We start from the raw sequence: 12,957 nt of genomic DNA, 5'->3' as shown, positions 1-12,957 counted from the left end.
AGCTTAATCCATTATAATTCATTATAATCAATTTTAAATGGATTATAACTAATTTGTTTTCTCTAAAAACAATGGATGATAATGGAATATTTCTGACCACGAAGATCAATTATAATCGATTTCAACCCATGGAACCGCAGTGCGGGTGACCTTTATATGTGCTCCAGAAGAACTTAAAAAACAGTAAAACAAATTGGTTTATGAGAAAAAAAAATTACGTCATTGACTGTTCAAATTTTCTTTCAAATGTTGCTTCCTTTCCTCGTCGTTACCAAAATCTCCCATCCGCTTCAGCTTATTTTGAAATCCATAATAATCGGGCAGTGCAAAAAACAGTAAATTTTTTGCGTGATTAACCTTTTTCATATTTTTGGTGGCCAAAACATAGAAAAAAAATTAAGTACAGAAACGCTCAAATTTTGTCCTATAAACGCATAAACCAACACTGCTGCACGTTTTCGATCTGTAGTTTCTGATGATCACCAGTTTTGGCTTGAAAATGCTGGAAAAGTTTCAACTTTAATATCTACAAGACATCCTGGGTACAGTGGAAAGGTCTATAAAAGCATATGGAGGAGCGTTCCGTACTCCTCGCCGTAAAATTCACAAGTGATCAGCGGAAAATTAATTAGAAGATTATATTTACTCACAAATTGCAAAATTCCAAATATTTATGCAATCCAAATCCTTTGAATTTATTTAGCTATATTATTTACAGTGTGAGGTTACAAGTTTCTTCCAATGAATCAGTCTTCTAGCCCCCTGTGTAAACCTCGATAAAGAACTTGAACGATCCACCACCAATTGGATGCGTGAAGCAGTAGTTTTCATGACAGTATGACACTCTAGTGACCGATGTGTAGGGTGCTACTAGAACTTGCAGCCACGGTACGCGATTTTCCTCAAGTTTCCCTACGATGTAAGCAATTGCTTCAGTTTCAGACTCTTTATCCTGAGCATGTTCAACAATTGAGTTGGCAACGTTCTCCCAATTACAATTCGAAGAATAACGTTCTTCGCGTTCGAGAAGTTTTCCCCAAATAAGCAGATCACACGGTGTTCCAGATTTGGGACATCCAGTGTTTTTGGGATCAGATTTCCAGCACTCTTTAGTGCCACTGTTGAATTTGTGCACCCACTTGTCGTTTTTATTGATTATGTACACAAACCAAGTAGATCCATGATATGTATCTGCAAGGAAATCCCGGATGTTCATTCCTTTGGTCATATTAGGACCTTTGGTTTCCTGTAGGATCTTTAAAGCGGCATTTTGCCATCCCTTAAGCAGTTCTTTATCTGAATATTGGTTTAACAATAATAATTGACGCAACCCTTTTTTATATTTGGCTTCCTCCTCTAATCTTTTGATGCTCACTTGTTGAAGTTTTTCGCCGGTTAGTGCTTCTTTATCCTGTTGTTTCTTTTTGAGAATTTCCAGGGCTCGTTGACGGTCATAAAGGACATTTGCTTTATGAAGCAGATCCCTGTTCTGTTTTTCCTTTTCAATTAGTTCTTCTTCGCTGGCTTGCATGCTCTGTAATTCTGGCATTTCGATTTGATCAGCTCTGCTTTTAGCGGTCGGTGGTCGAACTTTCGCCATCTGTGGCCTTCTATTTCTATCATTGACTGAAGCTTTTTCCATTTTTATCCGGACTGTGTTGTCTAGTTTCTCGATAACCGTTTTGAGACTCTCAATCTCTGATGCATTTTTTTTCAGCTCAGTTTCCAGCCTATTCTTGTCATGCTGTAATGCGAGAATTTGATCATTCATTTCAGCATCATTTTTTATTTCATTCTTCTGAGATGCCCAAATCTCTTCGACTGCTCGTTTATTTTCATCTCTTATTTCTTTTTCAGACTTACTGGTTTCTTCGTAGTTGTCATTAATTTGTTTCAAAAGTTTGCGGTAGTCTTCTGGTACTTGTTTCCAGCAATCTTGTTGCAATTTCTCACGAAGCTCTTGCCTAAAACAATTTTTAGCTAACATAAAATTTTTTGAAATTATATTTGTTTTGAGCCAGAAAGTTTTTTGCAAGTTTGAGACATGAAGGAAAGTGGATGCTGAAAAAACAGAAAACTAGATCAAAATCTTAGTATAGAAATAGTAGTTGCGTAAACTAACCCAAATTGCCAAATATCAGTTTTCAAACAGAAGCTGTTATAAAACCTCCATTATTTGTTAGCATGTTTACGACATGGTTTCTTTGTTCCTTGCACAATAAAATCTAAATCATTTTTACAAATGGTGGAATTATTAAAAAATAAAATAGAAAAAAGCTTATGCGTTTTTTGGAAACATAGATTCTAAAATAATAAGCATAGAAATAAGTAGAGACTGGTACAACCCTGCTCTAACCTATTTTGAGATTGCAAAAAATTACAACAAGAAAAATCATTCTGAGCGCACTTGCTCAAGGTGCCATACATCATAAAATCATGCATTTATGCATACAGCATGACAAGACTGATTAACTTTTGGAAACAATTGTTTTGATCAAGCTCAAAAAATTATGTTTTGTCGATTTCCGCACTGAAGTAGACACCAAGTTTCAATACAAAACTGCAGGAAGAAATAAGAAGCTTCGGTTTTTTGGAACTGTTCTATAGCATAATTTGTTTGATGTTTTGAATGAAACATATAAGAAAGACTTTCGAACAAAAATATTGTTTAAATTTAAATATTTTGGCAGTCATCCTTCGCACTCGAAGTCAAGTTCAAAATGATAAACTTTGCAATACTTACCAATACCAGAGAAATACTTACCTTTACCGGCTTCCCTAAGCGCAGTTCGAAATAATTTCCGAGCCGGAATCATTTGCTACGTTCGATAAACGCATTATTGTTCCGTCTTTCGATACGAAAGTAACGGAATATTTGTGCTCGGGGTGGGTTTTTTTTTCTTCAGACAAATTTCGACTTTTTAGCTAGCCTTTTTTGACGGAATTTTTTATTTCATTCGAAAGCTATTGTTGTCCTGAGCTTACATTTGAAAAAATATTTTACCTGTGATCTTTTTTCGTAGAGTTACGGGGGTTTAAAGATTGCCATTTTGGGACAATTAACGCGCGATATATTTCGCGCTATTAACGCGTAAGCGGAGATTTAATCCGTCTTATAAATCGTTCCAAATTGGTTGAACGAAGCTTATTTGCCATAAATGATTTGTTACAAGGAACGAAATCTCTCTTTTTGTACTTAATATGGCGTGTGGGTGGATGATTTTCATAAAAAATTTTAAATTTTAGAGAAAAAAAATTCGTTTTATTTTATTTATCAATATCATCGTTTTTGAGAAAGTTTTCAAAATATCTGAAAAACATTGCTGTCCGGAGCTCAAATAAAAAAACACCTTTTACCTGTGACCAGTTTCGTAAAATTATGGGGGTTGGAAACTGCTTATTTGGCAGTTTGGGATATTAATGCGCGATAAATTGCGTTCTTGTAACACGCGTGAGCGGCATTAATCCGACCCAAATTGAATTGAGGAAATTGATTTGGTTTTTTGATTCGAATGCGAGACGCTAAAATCATCTTTCTGTAATTCATTTTAGCGTGTAGGATATAAATTCAGAAACATCTATATGAAGAAACTGATTTGTTTCTTACTAAAGCATTTCAACTTTCCAACCGTGCCTAAGTACTTGACGTGTTGCCCTTTTCTGAATTGGGGTTGGAAAAAACTCCGATCAAAAGAATTGTTCCCAGCGTTAAAATTAGCCTGAATAAAAAACACGTCAGTCTAATCTTTCCGTTATTTTCTTCAAGGATCGAAAATACAATTTACTGAATTTTCGATATTTTTTATGATTCATTTTGAACTAAAAGGAAAAGCACAATCAAATTCAAGTAAAAAATTGTTATTCTTTTTATGTGTAAAGACAGCGTTTTTGTTTTTCCTTTTATTTATTGTGTTGTTTTAAACACAATTTGACGTCTGACGGGTTATTCTAAAATGAAGCGTTACTTCTGACCAAGAAAAAAAACGTTGAAATAACCGAAGCCTAAACATGGTTAGTGGCAGCCTTGAAAAAACATATCTCTTTTATGCATAGTAAATGCACGTCGCTCGGGCTTAGAGACGCATGCCTTTGCCTTGCCCGACTCGAACGCTCCAAAAAATGCATGTGGTATGCTGCAGTATCTTCCGAATTAATCTAGATGCTAATTTACATTTTCTCACAAACTCTGCTTGAAAAAACTTGCTGAGCGACCCGCTTTTGATATGGAATACAATATGCTTTTAAAAATTTTTTCGAGTCTGCTAAAAGAATGATCCAGAAGTTTTGTTCACGTGGCCGAGACACGCTATTCCCAGACTTTGTCCGCGACTTAAGCCCACGTCCAGACTATGGATTTTAAGTCGTGGAATTACCACCGGTGCGAGCGAGAAATTTAACGAATAAGTCGGGGACCTCAAACAGGTAGGTTTCGCCCTCCTTATTTGCATAAACCAGCACAGCATCAGATCCTTTCTCTGCTTACCTCTCAAGCTCCTCGTGCTTCTGGGCCTCATCTATATCTTTCAGATTTCTTCGCAATTTATTTCTTCCTTCGACTAATTTTCTTTCGTTTGCCCACTCTTTGGTATCGAGGGAGGGTGATTTGTCTAGCAGCTCATATAACTCATCAACTGCCTCCTGGTACTCTTTTTCTTCGTCGTTGTCTCCATCGTCTCTTTGTGAGTTGATGAACAAACACCTCGGTTTGCCAGCGTTCTTAAATTTAGAGCGCAAAGTTTTAATATAACCATCGGCGAGTTCTTGAGCGGTCTGGTTCTCGTTATTTTTCTGTCTACGCCTTATAGCCTTCTGAGACATTTCGAATTGCGTAAAAACAATAACGACCTGCTCCCAGAAGTCGTGGCCAAACATCTGTTCAAAAACCTTCATCATCCCGACAAGAGCTCCATCTAATCTCCGATTGTTTGCGTTTATGGCTATGCAAAACACATTGACATAGTCGCATTTATTCTGCAAAGTTGCAATCAATTCTCCTATAATTCTTGCATCGTTCTCAAGATCGTTTGTAGCGTCGAATCCTTCGGTATCTATGAGGGTCACTGGTTTCTCACCTTCTCCATTGTAGAACACATTTGCCATCTGGGTTTTGAGGGTGCAGCTTTCAGCTCCTGAAGATACTGGGAACACACTAGCATCATGAGCGACGCCTGTTAGAACGTTACAGAGCGAGCTCTTACCCGTTCCAGTTTTACCTATCACTAGAAGTTTCTTTCGACCATTCATTCTGACGTCATCTACCAGGTAGGCTGAGCCAGGTCCTTTTTCTGTTCTGGTTTTAACCCAAAGCTGTGATACTTCTGCTTCTGAATCCGAAGAACCCACCGGAGTGGGCGAGGAATGTTTTTCATCTAGGAAAAAAACTCAGAATTACGAAGGGAAAAGAAACAAAAGACAACTTCCAAATTTCTAACAACTTTACTTACAAAACAGACAACAAAAATATGTTAGATTATGAATTTTCATGAAGAATGCTTTTTAAATAAAACACATCACTAAAAGGGGATAATATACCTCCAAAAAATAAAAAAAGAAAGAAAGATTCAATTTCTTACAGCTTAGAAGAGTTTTGGCCCATATTTGTGACACTTCAAAGTGACTCTTCACTTCTGAATTAAACGAATCCACAGAATTGGTACACAGAGATTACAAATCCATAGAATCCACGGGAATTCGCGCGTTGATCGTTATCCAAGTGAAACAATCACTTTGAAAATGGATAAGGTTATTTCTTTTTTTAGGGTTTTGTTTTATTTGTGCGTGAATGGAAAAGAAGTAAAAGACAGCTTCTAAATTTCCAGTAACACTTTAAACAAAAAAAAGATAGCAAATTTAGCTTTAAAAGAAACATCATGGAAAAAGTGTTTATTCAGTACAAACTCATCTAAAACGCAAAAACTTCAATAACAGCAGCAAAAGGGGAAATTTACCTCTAAAATGGCTCAAAATCTGCAAACTATCACAACTTAGAATAGTAAACCAATTCGATTAATGCCACTGCCTTAATCATTAGTTCATTAAGGCTTGGTTAAAGCTTCTTTCTCAGATGTTCTCAGATGAGTTACCAAATACCGAGGTAGCAAAAAAGCTAGCTGAAATAACATAGCCTTTTATTGCGTTTTAGTATAAAGTTTTCCGAACTTGGTCTAGAAACAGAACAAAAAAGTTTTTATAAATTAGTGTTGTTTTTTTTCTGCGTGTTTTTTTAAAAGATCTGAGCAAAAAAACAGCAATTAAGCAAATACGACAGTCGTAGTAAAAAAAACCGATTGAAAAATTTATAAAAACTTTCAAAAACATTTTTTTTGCAGAACTTTTTTGATGAAGTTTTTGATTCCAAAATGGCACTAAAACTCCATAAACCTTTTTTAATTCAATGAAAATGAGCTTTCACGGCGTAAATTGAACATACAAAAGCTTTTGTACGCCTGGATGCTCACCTCCTTAGCTCGAAATTAGACCAAAAATCCAAATCTTCAAATTTCTGTCGGCACTAAAAAAACTCTCAATTTATGAATAACATTCGAATCACGACTGAATTAGTTATCTACGATATAATATGTTCTAATACCCTAAAAATGTCACCCTAATAATCTAGGTAGGTATGTAGAGACAGTTTGTACAAATACTTAAATAATAAAAGAAGTAAAATGAAGTGTGAATTTAAAACGTTCTAACCTAAAACTAGAACTAACACGCAGTGACCGACCGCTGGTCGATTCATGCAAAGAGAGAGGAAGACTTGAATTCTGCTCGTCATAATGAAAATTTAAATAATTAAGTAATTAATTAAAGTGATTAAACACTCTAAAACGAATTCTACTGCTCCAATTTCAAGAGTGAAAGGAATAGAGTCAAAGACTACCTTGAGTGTAGTAAATGGAATTGTTCATCAGTTAGTTGAAGAGTGTTGAGTTAAAGTAGAGGTCAGTAGACGAAATATGTTTTGGCTTAGGTGTTTCGCGGAGGCAGAGAATCGCACTTCTCATTAGTGAAAACGATATTCTTGTTCTTAGCCAGTTAGTAGCATCCGATTGACTGCAACTTCTTTTTAGGGAGATGAGATAAGACAACTGCGATATCATTTTACTCAGAGGCAGCTAAAAACTCAAGGGCAGCTAAAAAGCAGCTAAAAGGCAGCTAAAAACTCGAGGTGTGAACGAACCTTGCTCTATATCGATAACACGTGAGCGGTACAAGTTGATCTTCTCTTGCTCATGTTTCTTGTAAACTGTTATCGGATTTACAGCAGTATTGGAGAGCGAGCGGGTTGAAAACCCTCACATCGAAAAATGCTCTCTGTCCATACCCCCAAAATCCCATAGCAGAAACTACGAGACGGGCTCCTTCGCTGGTGTTTCTTCTGATGTCATCACCTTGAAGAACCGGATGTAACGCAGGTTCGGAGTTAACATCAACACAAACTTACCGGGCCAACCCCATTATGTCCCGTAAATCAATGTGACGTTTGATCACAAAACCGCCAATGGAACACTGAAGTGCGTGACTGTAAGTGTAGTCGGCTGAACAGACACACTTTGTAGGAAGGTTGTCGAGACGATGGCGTCTCTCATCCGAATCGCGTCCCTGAAATCACTGCGACTGAGAGTCAGGCCTTTCTCCTTGTCGGGCCTACTAGTGAGCCAATGATTGGCTCCTTTTTCATTGGTATACTTCATCATGGCACACAGCTCGGTACCTGAGTTTTTCAGAGCGGCAAGTTTGGTTCTTTCATGTGGTGCGATATTCTGCTTCCTGATGTCAGCTTTGCTTATTTGGGCTTCCTGGTAGGATAAGCTGACTTCTTGTTTCATGATTTGCTCGGTGATAACTTTATTGAGAATAACTGAGTTCTGATAGGTGAGGGCAATATCATTATTCGGCTTCTCAATAACCATACCACCCATTCTGACAGGGTGTGAGGTCAGATCCCGAATATCAGTATTTACAGGTCCTTTGAACAGGCTTGTGACAAATTTATTGTTAACAGCACTTTCGAGAGAGTAAAAACACGCTGTAGATAACCCCACTTTCTTTCAAGGCTGACAACATAGCCAGAGTAAGCCGCATGAGGTTCACTTTGTGCAATAGTAGAGATTTTATCTACCATATCGGAGAAATTCTCGCACTTACTCTGAAGGTATTGGCATTTCCCAAGATCATCGCCAATAAACGCTCCCAGATATTTCCGACCAGTGCAGATGCGGACCCCGGTGTCACCAAAGAGGGCGCTGGCTGCTGCTTGTAGATCTTCTTTCACAACAAGATACGTCTTGTGCGCATTCGGATAATAGCCATATTTTGGACCGTTGACAGTAAGACTATCCCACCATTCGAGGAGCCGGGACAGCTCACCAGCACCAGCACCATCATCAGCGTAAAAGCAGCACTTGGCAACCGCAGGCATGTTGACCAGCAGTAGAGTTCCTAGCCCGTACATGCACGTTGCAGCGCTATCTCCTTGATTGGTGCCTTCTTCGGAAGAGATAATGCCATTGCCAGTGAAGATCATAGAGGGTGTTCTGTAAGTGTTGCTAAAGAAAGGAGAGAGTTTCGGGCATAGCACCTGAATATTTCTCAACGCAACTTTCCGGTTCATGCGATTAAACGCATTCTTACCATCAATTAAGATGCAACCGTCTGTCTCATTGTCCCCATAAAATTATTACAAGACTGCTCGTATCAGGGCGAAACTCTGAATGTTCCGACTACCTTTTAAGGTTTATGGAGCTAAAATAACGTTGGAAAACTAAATGAAGTAAAACAAAATGAATTTTGTTTTCTAATACTTGAACTTTCTTAATGAAAATCATCCCACCACACGCTATATAAAGTACAAAAGGATAGATTTTGCTTCTTGTAACAAATCAGTGACGGCAAATAAGCTTCTTTCAACCAATTTGGAACAATTTCTAAGACGGATTAACACTCCGCGCACGCGTTAATAGCGCGAAATATATCACGCGCCAATTGTCCCCAATTGGCCAAAGTCAATCTTTAAACCCCCGTAATCGTACGTAAAATTATCACAGGTGAAATATCTTTTTCAATGTGAGCTCAAGACAACGATATCTTTCAAATGATTTAAAAAAAAATTCGTCAAAAATGGCTAGTTAAAAAGTCGAAATTTGTCTGAAAAAAAAGCCCACCCCGAGCACAAATATTTTGTTACTTTCGTATCGAAAGTCGGATTAATTGATTTTAAGGAAAAATATTGATCTTTATATGCCAAAAAACTAAAATACTAAAATTTTGAAAACATTGGTGGTGCAGGTGGCGTCCAGCCCTTATGATCGAGAGACTGTATGATGGAAAACCAATTTCAGCCAATCAGAACACTTGTATAAAATTTTAAAATAAACAAAAGTAACGACAATTGAAAAAAATAAAATCGAAATAAAGTCTAAAATAAAAATAAGCAGACCAAAGAAATTTCAATTTTTTTTCAGATCTATAGCACATTGCCAAAATTGATTTGTCAAAGTATACATCTTCTAAAACAAAACAAAAGCAATCGCTAGCAAACAATACAGCATAATTTGGCTGTACTGTGAAAACTCATTATCTGTTAACTTTGTTTTCGTTTTTGTGCCAAAAACGTTCATCAAACCTAAACAATTTTCGGTTCCATCATATCTCCAGAAACTAAAATGTTCAAATACGATTGGCGAAAATATAATTTATATTCTGTACATTAGTTCATTTAAGAAAAAAGATTCATCGCTGCAATTACTATGGCGTAATGAAAAGATGAAAATATGAACAAAAATTATTTTAAAAAAAAAACTGAAAACAGCTTGGAGAAGGCAACATAAATCTCTGATCTCACCAGGATTAGATGCGATCTTTTCCTTCTTGATAACTCGTCCATTGTATAACCAAGTTGTCGGTCCTAAACGAAGCATAAATCAAAATAATCAAAAAAAAGTTTCCAGGCTATTAAACTAATCAGAATTAACTTTTTACATTTAAAAAAAAATCAAGAGAGCACCATAGGACAACTTCGGTTTGTTGTCAACCGTTTGACTTTTCGACAATATGCTTTGCGTAACCTGTAGGAAAAACTTACTTGAAAATAATTTTTCTTCTGATTCTAACTCCATTGTTTAGTTGATTGTACGCATTCTTATCCACAACAAAAACTACAAATCTTTTAGAAAAATTTAGTATCCAGTAGTCCATTTTTTGAAACAATACAAATCACTTTTCATTGGTTGACTATTCTCACAAGCCCTCAAGAATTAGTAAATTAAAAACCTACAAGTCTAAAAAAACAACGCATAACAACTACAAAAACGCTATTTTAGTTTTCAATGAAATTTAGTTTGAATATCCTGTGGCACAGTGTACACTTGAAGCAGATCAATTGATCTTGTTATTTACCATTTTCCAGTCGCTAACTATTTCTGTAATTTGTTTTTTTTTTAGTTTTCTTTCAACTAGAGTTCTGTGTTTGTAGTCTTGGTTCAAATTTTCATTCATTATAATGTTTCACTGATCCAAGAGAAATTGCATTTTTTTCGTGGCTCCCTAAAACAGGCAGTTTGTGACCGCTCGGATGTATTTGTTTAGTCTCGTAAACAAAATTGTTACAATTATCCAACAGAACCTCTATATCTTGAAAGGAAAACATATAAAAATTCAATTACCTGCTTGTTGATACGTGTTCTTGTTTCTATCGGGATTGACAGGTGAGTTAACATTTGGGAGATTAATTATGTTCATCGTCGCCGGAAACAACACGCCGCAGTCGGATGAGGGACACCTTCGCTCTGCTTGTGCCAGAACTATGGCCAGACAACTTTTACCAGACTGGAGGCCACATATCCGGTGCTTCCTGCAGGGCAATATCCGAATGTCATACTTCAATTTCTCCAGGCATTGGCAGCAGTACGCACGATTGAATTGATGTAAATCATCCGCCATAAGTTCTGGTCTCAGTTCGATAGTTTAAAAACGCACACAATTTGAGAATAGTTGTTTGTTTTCAGAAGATTTTGAATTCGTTTTTTTTTGTTCACGAGATGGTATTTTGACGTCCATTAAAATAAGATGTACTGGCTGCCAACTTTATTCAAGAAAATATAACTTAACAAACTGATGCACACGCATTGTATATTTTTCTGCTGTTAATTTTCATGTGGTAATTTCGTTTTATTTGCGCCTCAGTTGAGATTTTGAAGCTTAAATAAAAGAAAAATCATTTTGTTTAATAATGAATGTTGAGTAATTAAGAACGAACAATTTTATTACAGAGGCACAAGATTTGTCAAGATTACAGATAAGAAGCTACATGCCTTTTCAGCAAAAAAAAATTACTTAGATACTTAAACTTTACTTAAAGGGCCAATTCGAGAGTAAAACATAATTGAATTTTGTGACCATGATCGAAAAGTTTGGTTCTGGTCAAGTCAATCAATATACATTTTATAATTTTGTTGATTATCAAAAATATTTATAAAACCAAGCACTTGTATCGAAGTCATGCTATGAGGTTCAAGTTTTCACAGTTTGGTGTCCCATAAATTACATATATAAACACCAGTACTTCTTTGTATTGCTTTTTTGCTTTTGTCTTTCGGTTGAGTTTTGACATCCATAGTCGTAAAAAGGTCACGACCCAAATCATCGCAGCTATAAAAACGAGTGGTCGCAAAGACAGGTTCAGGATGATTCTTGAATGAGTGGATTATTCTCATGCAAGAAGGACGGATTGCGCAATATTCGCAGCCAACAATGCCTTTTCATTTATCCGAAAATGAAAATGATTAAAAATTCTCGACTGTTCCGACTTGGAAAATCTTTGATTGAAAAGATAATCAAACAATCAGAAAAAAAAGATACTTTTTGAGTTTGAATTTTAAATGGCTTCCCATCACGTGTTACGTTAAAAGTACTATATTATGCATTGGTTACGTATTATAAAAAACCATCGAAATGAAAAATTGTGTGTTTGCAAACGCCTGCAAAGCAATATAGGGAAAGCCGAATTAGCAATATGGCCAATTGTCAAGAAATTTTCCTGAAGCGCCAAAATGACCAATTTAGTCAAAATTTTTCTGCGGCGCCAGCTTTTTATTTTTTAACGTATTGCGAAAGTTTTGGAGCACGTTTCTCAGAATTAGCTTAATTTGCTTGCCATCGAATATCTATCAAACTATATAGTTTGATCGACATTTGGTGGCCGTCAATTCTAGCTAATAATTCCATTTGCTAAAAAGTTTTTAAAATTTTCGACACCTCGTTTTCCCCCGCATCGTCCGCAAAATTTGCCCAGTCCAGAAAGTGAATTAAGTTTTTTGTGGTTTGAGAGGAACTTTGTGCTACGAATCTTCTCAGGTTTAATGTCATCAGCTGAAATTGAGTAGCCTGCAAATCAAACAATTGTGAGTGGTTTCGAGTTTGACTAGATTTAATTGACGGTGATTTTTTTTTACTTGCTCACAAGATGTTCATAGACAAGCCGGTCGTCTTGAAAAAATCACTCCTTTGATTATTTTGAGTGTGTTCTCGATGCAAATTTGAAAGATCCAGGAAGAGTTCTCCAACCTTTCGTCGATACGCCATTCAAATGGCAAGCGTATGAAAATTCCCTTTATTCAAAAAACTTGACTCCATGCAAGTTGTAGAAGAATTTCTTCGTGTCGGAAAATGGGTGGTCTTCGTTCAATACTTTGCCATTGAGGTTAGCTTTTTTGACAGCCCATGGCTAGGATTGATTATTATCATGAGAATCTATCATGGTTGACAAGTTTTGAAAGTTGATTTAACCATGATTTAACCATTGGCTAGGATTGATTATTATCATGAGAATCTATCATGGTTGACAAATTTTGAAAGTTGATTTAAGAGATAACAAAAAACACAGATTCGCTTCTGAATTAATTTAATACGCTTCAATAGATCAGGTAAGTTCATTTATTTGTTCTCTTTAAAATT

At 36.3% G+C, this 12,957-nt stretch overlaps 1 protein-coding gene across 1 annotated transcript; it reads right to left on the bottom strand.

Moving 5' to 3' along the window:
* Window positions 1-610: 610 nt before the first annotated feature.
* LOC134844920 (uncharacterized) lies at window positions 611-11,255 on the bottom strand. Its single transcript, XM_063861745.1, has 4 exons — window positions 10,668-11,255; window positions 9,848-9,910; window positions 4,484-5,369; window positions 611-1,964 (listed from the first exon to the last, which is right to left on the bottom strand). The coding sequence occupies exons 1-4, from the start codon at window positions 10,942-10,944 to the stop codon at window positions 755-757; spliced, it is 2,436 nt and encodes an 811-aa protein (XP_063717815.1). The 5' UTR covers window positions 10,945-11,255; the 3' UTR covers window positions 611-754.
* Window positions 11,256-12,957: the final 1,702 nt, after the last annotated feature.

This window comes from Symsagittifera roscoffensis, chromosome 4 (assembly GCF_963678635.1).
Source record: "Symsagittifera roscoffensis chromosome 4, txSymRosc1.1, whole genome shotgun sequence".
Taxonomy (NCBI): domain Eukaryota; kingdom Metazoa; phylum Xenacoelomorpha; order Acoela; family Convolutidae; genus Symsagittifera; species Symsagittifera roscoffensis.
The sequence above is the reverse complement of the archived record's forward strand: the minus strand, read 5'-3'. Positions and strand labels throughout refer to the sequence as shown.

What these genes read in the sequence shown, in the direction of transcription:
- LOC134844920 (XM_063861745.1), bottom strand. Translation starts at nt 10,944, where the DNA reads ATGGCGGATGATTTACATCAATTCAATCGTGCGTACTGCTGCCAATGC. An exon ending in AAAGATCGCATCTAATCCTG is followed by an intron (nt 5,370 to 9,847) that starts GTGAGATCAGAG and finishes TTTTTTTCCTAG; the next exon opens with ATGAAAAACATTCCTCGCCC. An exon ending in AAGCACGAGGAGCTTGAGAG is followed by an intron (nt 1,965 to 4,483) that starts GTAAGCAGAGAA and finishes AAATTGTTTTAG; the next exon opens with GCAAGAGCTTCGTGAGAAAT.